We start from the raw sequence: 12103 nt of genomic DNA, 5'->3' as shown, positions 1-12103 counted from the left end.
CCGTGAGTTTCTCTTATTAAACTCAGACAAAACAGAGGTTATAATACTTGGCCCCAAACACCTTAGAGATGCATTATCTAATGATATAGCTGCGCTAGACGACATTGCCCTTGCTCCCAATGAAACAGTCAGGAACTTGGGAGTGATCTTCGATCCTGATTTATTCTTTAATTGTCACTTAAAACAAATTTCTAGGACCGCTTTTTTCCACTTGCGTAATATCTCAAAAATCAGACATGTCCTTTCACAAAAAGATGCAGAAAAACTAGTCCACGCCTTTGTTACATCGAGACTGGACTATTGTAATTCATTATTATCAGGCTCCAGCAGGAAGTCGTTAAAGACTCTACAGCTTGTCCAAAATGCTGCAGCACGTGTCCTGAAGACAACCAGGCAGAGGTGGGACCAAGTCATTTTTTTGCAAGTCCCAAGTAAGTCTCAAGTCTTTGCCCTCAAGTCCCGAGTCAAGTCCCAAGTCAAGACAGGCAAGTCCCGAGTCAAGTCCAAAGTCAAGACTGACAAGTCTCAAGTCAAGTCCAAGTCCTGCAGTTTGAGTTTCGAGTCTTTTCGAGTCCTTTTGATCACTGAGTAATAATATATTTACACAGATCATGTATGCTTTTAAAATCTGTATTTATTTATTTATTTATTAAAACAAGTGCAATTGAAATTACAGAAAAAAATTTGTGCCAACATTGCACTTCTCTATTGCACTATTAACCAGTCATTTTTAACATTTAACTCATATTTTGCAAGAATATTCTTCATTTTAAACCACTCCTACAGAATGAACACATTTGAAAAAACAAGTGCAACTGTAATTATTTGTACAAAAGTGCTAACAACATTGTCCTGTCCTGTGTTTATCTCATCTCATTTATCTCACCTCATATTGTCTGTGTGTGTGTGTGTACATGTGAGAAACATAACAAATACTTGAACATAACAATGAACAGGGTTGTGCTTTTTATATGTCAGGGCCCTATGCTGAATTGCATTTGCAAAAGACCAAATTGGCCAAAAGTCTGTCAGTCATTTGTGCACGATGGGGACGTAGTATGATTCCACCAAGTGCCGCTGCGAGCCATTTTGGTGCCCTAAGCATAACTCCTCTATGATTACATTAAATAATCATCAATAAGTACAAACAAGAATAGTCAATCTTCTTTAACTTTTTTTGAGCAATTTAATATATCTCTTGTTCTGCCTTTTTTGTGATATACATGTCTAAAAGGTACCTAATATTTCTATACTGAAATAATATCGGCATTATAATTGTAAGCTAATTTATTTAATGACGTTATTGTTGAGGGTTGATTTGTATTTCCGGTTTTAAGTGGGTTGTTGGCAGTGACTCTTATTTTGAAAGGGGGTTTTAAAGGAAGTGGGTGCTGTGATGAGTGAAGTTGTAAAATGAACGGAGAATAAACGGGTGTGCTGTCCCGAGCGCATGACCTGCTCTCGTGTCCTTTGTCGGCTGAAGCCGGACTTATGATACAACCAAACCCTCGGCTACATAATTATAATAACTATGATCATTTTTCAGTTGCTTTTTTTTGGTGCCCCCTCAGGACTTGGTGCCCGACGCACAGCGCGTAGTGCGCGTTTTGGAGCGGCGGCGCTGCACACACAGACGCACATAAACACGATGACAGATACAGAGCGCTCCTTAATAACATACTTTTTAATCTTTGTGTTTTGGGGAAAGGAGCAAGTCTTATCAAGTCAAACGGCTCAAGTCCAAGTGAAGTCACGAGTCATTGATATTGAAGTCCAAGTCGAGTTGCAAGTCTCTTTACAGTTTGTCAAGTCGAGTCTAAAGTCATCAAATTCATGACTCGAGTCTGACTCGAGTCCAAGTCATGTGACTCGAGTCCACACCTCTGCAACCAGGACCAGAGACCACATGTCTCCTGTGTTAGCATCGCTACACTGGCTTCCAGTTAAATCCAGAATAGAATTTAAAATTCTCCTCCTCACCTTCAAGGCCCTTAATAATATAGAGCCTTTATACCTTAAAGAGCTAGTACCTTATCAACCCACTAGAGCACTCCGCTCCCAGAACTCAGGCTGTCGTCCCTAAAGTCTCTAAAAGTAGAGTAGGAGCCAGAGCTTTCAGCCATCAAGCCCCTCGGCTGTGGAATCATCTACCACTTTCAGTTCGGGAGGCAGTCACCATCTGTTCGTTTAAGAGTAGACTCAAAACCTTCCTTTTTGATAAAGCTTATAGTTAGAACTAATTAGTGCGCCAGAGCGTTAATTGTTCTATTTTATGACACATGACACACGGAGCTTCTCTTTCCAGCTTCTCCTTCCTCTTCTCCATCCCTATCCCCCTTCCCCGGAATCCCTTTGCTTTATCACCCGCAGATCCAGGGCCTCTGTGGCCGCACCATGGATTGTGGTTTGTGGATCGCGCACCGGGGGTCGCGGTGTTGGATCCAGTGTGGCGGATTCTGAGTCATGTGGGCTGATCGGCGGTGGACCGTGACTGAGGTCTGGAGTGGCGTCTGGTCTGGATTGTGGATCGTGGTCTGGATGGTTGCTGAGCATGGACTGTGCTTGCAGCGGGACTGCTTGGCATGTCATGTTGGGGTTGTCCTTCGGGATGTCTACCCTCATCAATGCTGCTAGAGACTTTGATTATTGATGATGTTCTCCTGCACGTGGCATCTGTTGACTTGTGTCCGTCCTGGGAGACGGGTCCTCACATGTGTCTCTGAGGTTTCTACATATTTTTACCTGTTAAAAGGGTTTTTAGTAGTTTGTCCTGCCCTATGAGATGAATTGTAATTTGTGAATATGGGCTATACAAATAAAATTTGATTGATTGATTGATTGAATAACAATAGTATCTGTTTTTAGGACTAGGTTTGATTATTGAACAGTGATGGATGTCAGTGATTAGTCATCAGTTGTAGTTTTATAAAATGTTGAACTGCTCCTTTAAAAATCCTCCGTCATCCGTGACATCATCAACAGCGCTGCCTGTGATTGGTGGGTTGCTTGTAACCGGCCCTCAGGTCGTCTTCTTCTTCTGCTCCATTAATCCTGTTCTCTGCTGCTCTCCTCCTCCGCCTCTGATTGGTGGCTGGAGGTCATGTGACTGGTGCTTCGGTTTGTTTTGTCCCGCAGATAAAAGCTTCCCCAGTGACGTGAGCACAGATAAAATAATTTCTGAGCTGCTGGATTCACTTTACAACTCAGAAATATTTAAGGATTGTATTTTGAAAGGTTCGTTTTCATACATTACTCAGGTTTTATATGTACATTTAATCAGCTGTGTTTTATTTTGTACGTTTGCTAATTTGTTATAATGTAGTTTGATCAGTAATTGTGTAGAAAAATACTTTGTTATTAGGTTATTATTCTAAATTCTTCAGTTATATTTTCAACTTCTTTGTTTATTTTAAATGTTCTTAGAAATATTTTATAATTTAATTTTCAATTCATGTAAAAAAGATAGTAAAAACGAATATATATTGATAATATTCTCTTGAATTAGACAAGATAGTCTTCTGTATTTCTGTCAATTTTTAAATATTTGTATTTAACAAGATTTGGATTTGAGTTAAAAAATAGTGCTTTTTAATAATGTTTTTTTAAATATATAAACACTTAAATTCATTGTCACTTAGTTACCACATAGCTGTCACATCAGGTTCAGCCAATCAACAGAACAGAAACAGCTCCTCGTCACATCAGCGGGCGACAACGCCGCAGCCACCAGAGACGCAAAGCCCGGTGGATGGAGAAGGTAAATAGACACACACAGCTACACACAGACACACACAGACCATTACACACTTGATTATAACTGAAACTCTTCCGTCTTCAAATGGCTGTGTGTTAATTCACCTTCACTGTCTCTCTGTCTCTCTGTATTTCTCCACCTGTCTGTCTCACAGTCTGTCTCTCTCAGCAGTCTCACTGACTCGACCATGTCCCTCAACATCATCACTGTGTCTCTGAACATGGGTGAGTGACAAGTGACATTTAACCAGGTGACATTTAACCATGTGACATTTAGCCATGTGACATTTAACCATGTGACATTTAACCAGGTGAAATTTAACCATGTGACATTTAACCATGTGACATTTAACCAGGTGACATTTAACCATGTGACATTTAACAATGTGACATTTAACCAGGTGACATTTAACCATGTGACATTTAACCAGGTGAAATTTAACCATGTGACATTTAACCAGGTGAAATTTAACCATGTGACATTTAACCATGTGACATTTAACCAGGTGACATTTAACCATGTGACATTTAACCAGGTGACATTTAACCATGTGACATTTAACCATGTGACATTTAACCATGTGACATTTAACCATGTGACATTTAACAATGTGACATTTAACCAGGTGACATTTAACCATGTGACATTTAACCAGGTGAAATTTAACCATGTGACATTTAACCAGGTGAAATTTAACCATGTGACATTTAACCATGTGACATTTAACCAGGTGACATTTAACCATGTGACATTTAACCAGGTGAAATTTAACCATGTGACATTTAACCATGTGACATTTAACCAGGTGACATTTAACCATGTGACATTTAACCATGTGACATTTAGCCATGTGACATTTAACCATGTGACATTTAACCATGTGACATTTAACCATGTGACATTTAACCAGGTGAAATTTAACCATGTGACATTTAACCAGGTGACATTTAACCAGGTGACATTTAACCATGTGACATTTAACCAGGTGACATTTAACCAGGTGACATTTAACCAGGTGACATTTAACCATGTGACATTTAACCATGTGACATTTAACCAGGTGACATTAACCAGGTTAAATGTGACATTTAACCAGGTGACATTTAACCATGTGACATTTAACCAGGTGACATTAACCAGGTGACATTAACCAGGTTAAATGTGACATTTAACCAGGTGACATTTAACCATGTGACATTTAACCAGGTGAAATGTAACCATGTGACATTTAACCAGGTGACATTTAACCATGTGACATTTAACCAGGTGACATTTAACCAGGTGACATTAACCAGGTTAAATGTGACATTTAACCAGGTGACATTTAACCAGGTGACATTTAACAGGTGACATTTAACCAGGTGACATTTAGCCATGTGACATTTAACCATGTGACATTTAACCATGTGACATTTAACCAGGTGACATTTAACCATGTGACATTTAACCATGTGACATTTAACCATGTGACATTTAACCATGTGACATTTAACCATGTGACATTTAGCCATGTGACATTTAACCATGTGACATTTAACCATGTGACATTTAACCAGGTGACATTTAACCATGTGACATTTAACCATGTGACATTTAACCATGTGACATTTAACCATGTGACATTTAACAATGTGACATTTAACCAGGTGACATTTAACCATGTGACATTTAACCAGGTGACATTTAACCATGTGACATTTAACCATGTGACATTTAACCATGTGACATTTAACCATGTGACATTTAACAATGTGACATTTAACCAGGTGACATTTAACCATGTGACATTTAACCATGTGACATTTAACCAGGTGACATTTAACCATGTGACATTTAACCAGGTGACATTTAACCATGTGACATTTAACCATGTGACATTTAACCATGTGACATTTAACCATGTGACATTTAACAATGTGACATTTAACCAGGTGACATTTAACCATGTGACATTTAACCAGGTGAAATTTAACCATGTGACATTTAACCAGGTGAAATTTAACCATGTGACATTTAACCATGTGACATTTAACCAGGTGACATTTAACCATGTGACATTTAACCATGTGACATTTAACCAGGTGACATTTAACCATGTGACATTTAACCAGGTGAAATTTAACCATGTGACATTTAACCATGTGACATTTAACCAGGTGACATTTAACCATGTGACATTTAACCATGTGACATTTAGCCATGTGACATTTAACCATGTGACATTTAACCATGTGACATTTAACCAGGTGAAATTTAACCATGTGACATTTAACCAGGTGACATTTAACCAGGTGACATTAACCAGGTTAAATGTGACATTTAACCAGGTGACATTTAACCAGGTGACATTTAACAGGTGACATTTAACCAGGTGACATTTAGCCATGTGACATTTAACCATGTGACATTTAACCATGTGACATTTAACCAGGTGACATTTAACCATGTGACATTTAACCATGTGACATTTAACCATGTGACATTTAACCATGTGACATTTAACCATGTGACATTTAGCCATGTGACATTTAACCATGTGACATTTAACCATGTGACATTTAACCAGGTGACATTTAACCATGTGACATTTAACCATGTGACATTTAACCATGTGACATTTAACCATGTGACATTTAACAATGTGACATTTAACCAGGTGACATTTAACCATGTGACATTTAACCAGGTGACATTTAGCCATGTGACATTTAACCAGGTGACATTTAACCAGGTGACATTAACCAGGTTAAATGTGACATTTAACCAGGTGACATTTAACAGGTGACATTTAACCAGGTGACATTTAACCATGTGACATTTAACCATGTGACATTTAACAATGTGACATTTAACCAGGTGACATTTGACCAGGTATAATTTAACCAGGTATAATTTCAGCATGTGACATTTAACAATGTGACATTTAACCAGGTGACATTTAACCAGGTGACATTTAACAATGTGACATTTAACCAGGTGACATTTGACCAGGTATAATTTAACCATGTGACATTTAACCAGGTGACATTTAACCAGGTGACATTAACCAGGTTAAATGTGACATTTAACCAGGTGACATTTAACCAGGTGACATTTAACAGGTGACATTTAGCCATGTGACATTTAGCCATGTGACATTTAACCATGTGACATTTAACCATGTGACATTTAACCAGGTGACATTTAACCAGGTGACATTAACCAGGTTAAATGTGACATTTAACCAGGTGACATTTAACCAGGTGACATTTAACAGGTGACATTTAACCAGGTGACATTTAACCATGTGACATTTAACCATGTGACATTTAACAATGTGACATTTAACCAGGTGACATTTGACCAGGTATAATTTAACCAGGTATAATTTTAGCATGTGACATTTAACAATGTGACATTTAACCAGGTGACATTTAACCATGTGACATTTAACCAGGTGACATTTAACCAGGTGACATTTAACCAGGTGACATTTAACAGGTGACATTTAACCAGGTGACATTTAACCATGTGACATTTAACCAGGTGACATTTAGCAATGTGACATTTAACCATGTGACATTTAACCAGGTGACATTTAACCAGGTGACATTTAACCAGGTGACATTTAACAGGTGACATTTAACCAGGTGACATTTAACCATGTGACATTTAACCATGTGACATTTAACAATGTGACATTTAACCAGGTGACATTTGACCAGGTATAATTTAACCAGGTATAATTTCAGCATGTGACATTTAACAATGTGACATTTAACCAGGTGACATTTAACCAGGTGACATTTAACAGGTGACATTTAACCAGGTGAAATTTAACCATGTGACATTTAACCATGTGACATTTAACCATGTGACATTTAACCAGGTGACATTTAATTGGTGACATTTAGCCATGTGACATTTAACCATGTGACATTTAACCAGGTGACATTTAACCAGGTGACATTTAACCAGGTGACATTTAACAGGTGACATTTAACCAGGTGACATTTAACCATGTGACATTTAACCATGTGACATTTAACAAGGTGACATTTAACCAGGTGACATTTGACCAGGTATAATTTAACCAGGTATAATTTCAGCATGTGACATTTAACAATGTGACATTTAACCAGGTGACATTTAACCAGGTAGTCAGGCACTATGCAACCAGGTCACCAGGTTACGAGGTAAGCAGTTAATCCAGTATTTTGAAACTGATTATATTTTTGTTTGGTGAGTTTTGAATATGAGAAGAAACACAGACACCTGCTGGTTATGTCAGGAACAGCGATGTAAACGTAAATAATAATGATCACATTACCAAAAAAACAAGAGACTCAAGAAATGATTGAGTTTGTGTTTAATATGAAAGTTAAAGTGTCTGTCTCCACCTGTCTCCACCTGTCTCCACCTGTCTCCACCTGTCTCCACCTGTCTCCACCTGTCTCCCTCTCAGAGAGGTATAACTCCCTTGGCGTCAGTATAGTGGGTCAAAGTTACGAAAGAGGAGACGGAGGAATTTATGTCGGCTCCATCATGAAAGGAGGAGCAGTCGCAGCGGAGGGACGCATCGAGCCTGGAGACATGTTACTGCAGGTACTACTACTACTACTGTAGCATTACTACTGAAGATTATACATTTATATATATTTTTTCATTTTGTAAAGTCGCCTACTGCGTAGATGTTTGCCTGCCATAAGAATTTCACTGCTCCGATGACGCTGTCACAGCAGCAGATCCTCCTCATGGTTCAGGTGAGAGGTGGAACAGCCGGGTGGAGCAGACACACACAGGAAGTGAGCTGTTCACATCACCTGACACCCCCCCCCCCCCCCTCCCCACACTCACTCAGTGAATCACTGGAGGATCCTCTGCTGTTCACACTGCTCCTGGATCTAGTCTTTATACAGGAGGAGGAGGACAAGCTGAGTGTGATCCTCCAGAGAAGATCCAGAGAACTGAGGAGCTCAGGTCTGGAAGCTGCTATACTGTAGTACTGTAACACTGTAGTATTGTAACGCTGCACTACTATTGATTGAACTAATGGTACCATAAGCAGTTTGTTGTGTTTAAGGTGAATGACATCAACTTTGAAAACATGTGTAACGACGATGCTGTTGGAGTCCTGAGAGACGTCGTCCACAAACCAGGGTCAGAAACATTCTACTTCCTACAAAAGTCAAAGTGAACTTTATTTGAACTTTGAACAGGACACGGACGGGATTGAAATCTTGTTTCTCTCTGATCTATGGTGTAAATGTAAGTGGACAGAACATTTCAGTACTCAACACAAAAGACTCCTGTAGGTCAGTGTGTTGGGTGGGTGAAATGGACAAAAGAAGCAACCTCAGCTGCTGGTTGACAACTGGGTATCATACTAGTGCCGATGACTTTCAATCAAACATGTTCACTAACTTTGTTCTGAACTCAAACGACTGCTCTGGAGAGACGTCATCCACAAACCAGAGTCAGACACATTGTGAACTGTTTCTACTGTCCCTGTCTTCACCACCTGTCTGTCCTCAGTGCAGTGACGTTGACCGTGGCAAAGTGTTGGGATCCGAACCCTCGGAGCTGCTTCCCGTTGCCGAGAAGTGAGTGACCAATAGAAGAGTTCACTCTACTTTATCATGTTAGGAACATAACATATCATCATAGAAATTGTGTGATTTATTAAAATGACGTTAATATCCGTCATTCTTTAACTGAAGGTGAACCTGTCCGCCCCATCGACCCCGCTGCCTGGGTGTCTCACACCGCCGCCATGACCGGGAAGCTCCTCCCACATTATGGTCAGACTCCCATCAGCCACTGCAGCACCTGCCCACCTTTTCATCTATGACCTCAACAGTCATCTCCTGGTGTTTCCTCAGGCGTCAATGAAGAACACCACCTCACCATCCACAGTGACATCACAGATGTTGTCAAGGCAATGATTAATCCAGAGTCAGGCCTGGAGGTTCGGGACAGGATGTGGTTGAAGATCACGATCCCTAACGCGTTTATCGGTAGGAGCGGGTGTCAGGGTCAGAAAGAGCTCTGCACCGAACCATGAGGATCATTTACTTTCTGTTTATCTTCGGTGTGTTCAGGGTCCAACGTGGTCGACTGGCTCCACTGCAACGTGGAAGGTTTGACTGACCGCCGCGAAACCAGGAAGTACGCAGGGAACTTGCTGAAGGCCGGATTCATCCGAAGCACCATCCACAAGGTCACGTTCTCCGAGCAGTGCTACTACGTGTTCGGAGATGTCTGCGGTGGTGAGGAGTCTCCTGACCACAAGATGATGACAAAATGTCAAAAAATTCAGAATCATCCCAAAACCATGATGTTTAATTATTTCCATATGTTTGTGTCAAATGGTTCAGATCCCTGGTTCAGGTGACTGGTCTCAGGTAGCAGGTCTAAGGTTCAGGTCTTTGGTAGATGGTCTTAGGTCTCTGGTAGCTGATCTCAGGTCTTTGGTAGCTGGTTTCTGGTTGCTGGTCTCTAGTTCAGGTCTAACCTGCACTCTGGTACTCTGTGTCTTTCAGGTCTGGGTCTGATGTCTCAACTGGACCATGTCTCCAGTCAAGGAGGAGGATCAGAGTTTGACCCTCCAGGTGCTGGACCCCAGTGGCCTCCAGCCTTCCCCTACCTGTCCCCCATCATCCCTCACCCCTACAGCTGTCCTCACCCCCCCAACCAGCTGCCGGCCTGGGAGGGAGGAAGTCGTCACAGTGAAGGTGAGAAAGTGTTTCCTGTTCTGATCACTCGTTAATAAATCCATCGCAGATCTATAGAAATATACTTCCTGTCCATGTGTGACCAAACAGGAAGCAGTGAATCAAGCTGCAGTGATGGTCAGAAGGAGGGAGGAGCCAGCCAATCACAGCGCTCCAAACAACTCGTTAAGGAGTTTGCCAACGACAACAGGGCCCGGTGACCCCTGTCCTCCATTTCTGGTCTCCATAGCAACAAGTACCCAAAGGACCCCCCCCCCCCGTCTCCCGATCGAAGACAACACGTGTCCTCAGTCTCAGGCGCCAGGCAGCCCCTCCACCTCGCCATGGGAAACCCCGGGGATTACTTTGCAGATGTAATGTGACTCCCTCCCACGACTCCGCCCCCTGTTACCTGATGTCACTGTTTGTCTTCACTCCTCCTGAATAACATGAATATATTATGATGTCACAGATGCGTCTGTACATTCTGCTTCATTATAAAATCTCAATCTTCCTGTGCTGAGTTTCCTGTCGCCGTCTTTCCAAAATAAAGCTCAGGACAAATCTTTAAGTTTTTTCATTACAAAACTTCTTTTAAGTTTTCAGGTTGTCATGGTCCCATTGCTGTGACCTTAATAACTGAAGAACTCCTCTAAGGAATATCTTCAAAATCCCTCAGGTCCCTGTGAACCTTAGCACGGTCTGTAGAGAGTGTAACTTCATCCGGGGCCGTTCACCTGGACGCTGCTCACCTGATGTCATTCCAGACCGTTTGAGGGAGGTTCAGTCCTGGTCCACAGACTTCAGGGTGACCAGTCGTCTGTGAAGTTAGACACAGGAAGTCTGCTGAAGTTTTTTTTAATAATACTGCTTCATGTTTGAATTAGTGTCTTAATTCCCTTTTTTTTTTTAAATCATTTCTGAGCATCTGATCTTTTTTTGTATAGCCCATATTCACAAATCCTATTTTGTCTCATTGGGCTTTAACCTGGTGAGACATCCTTAGTTCTTAAGCCTCCAGAGTCAAACCACTAAAACCTATGAAGAGGGTAAAGAACGTATGACCTCAGGAAGGTTTCTTATTCTCATCCCAACTAACCAATCAGCGGCCGAGTAATGCGGTCGAGCTAGAGGAGAGGAAACTCTGTTGTACACTGCTTTGAACAGCGCCCTCTGCCGGCTCAGGCTTCGGCTGCGTCAACTGATGCGGCGCCGACATCTTGACTCAGGAGCCGAGTCACGGTCAAACGGGATGGAGGACAGCACCGGGGGACAGCACCCGAGGCCCGCCGGTGTCCTGGAGGACAGCACCGGGGGACAGCACCCGAGGCCCGCCGGTGTCCTGGAGGACAGCACCGGGGGACAGCACCCGAGGCCCGCCGGTGTCCTGGAGGACAGCACCGGGGGACAGCACCCGAGGCCCGCCGGTGTCCTGGAGGACAGCACCGGGGGACAGCACCCGAGGACCGCAGGTGTCCTGGAGGACAGCACCGGTGTCCCGGTGTCTGTCCGCAGCGGGGACGTTGGCAGGTGATGCTACCGACATCATCAGGTATTAATCGATGATCGATAACTGATCACTGTGGTAATCTGTGCTGAGTCATCGAAACTGGTTGTTAAACTCACCGATGAACATCGTGTCTGCATCTCAACGTAC

The 12103-nt window shown here is 41.9% G+C and overlaps 1 protein-coding gene across 1 annotated transcript; it reads left to right on the top strand.

Moving 5' to 3' along the window:
• The first annotated feature begins 2890 nt into the window (after positions 1–2890).
• On the top strand, positions 2891–10998 carry LOC133951441 (segment polarity protein dishevelled homolog DVL-3). Its single transcript, XM_062385368.1, has 11 exons — positions 2891–2896; positions 3662–3757; positions 3909–3978; positions 8199–8338; positions 8817–8893; positions 9269–9336; positions 9454–9534; positions 9616–9750; positions 9835–10002; positions 10276–10467; positions 10558–10998. The coding sequence occupies exons 1-11, from the start codon at positions 2891–2893 to the stop codon at positions 10665–10667; spliced, it is 1143 nt and encodes a 380-aa protein (XP_062241352.1). The 3' UTR covers positions 10668–10998.
• Positions 10999–12103: the final 1105 nt, after the last annotated feature.

This window comes from Platichthys flesus, chromosome 4 (assembly GCF_949316205.1).
Source record: "Platichthys flesus chromosome 4, fPlaFle2.1, whole genome shotgun sequence".
NCBI lineage: Eukaryota > Metazoa > Chordata > Actinopteri > Pleuronectiformes > Pleuronectidae > Platichthys > Platichthys flesus.
The sequence above is the reverse complement of the archived record's forward strand: the minus strand, read 5'-3'. Positions and strand labels throughout refer to the sequence as shown.

Excerpts from the sequence above, each read along its gene's own strand:
- LOC133951441 (XM_062385368.1), top strand. Across the intron at positions 9,337-9,453 it reads CTGCTTCCCGTTGCCGAGAA|GTGAACCTGTCCGCCCCATC; the intron begins GTGAGTGACCAA and ends CTTTAACTGAAG. Across the intron at positions 10,003-10,275 it reads GTTCGGAGATGTCTGCGGTG|GTCTGGGTCTGATGTCTCAA; the intron begins GTGAGGAGTCTC and ends TGTGTCTTTCAG.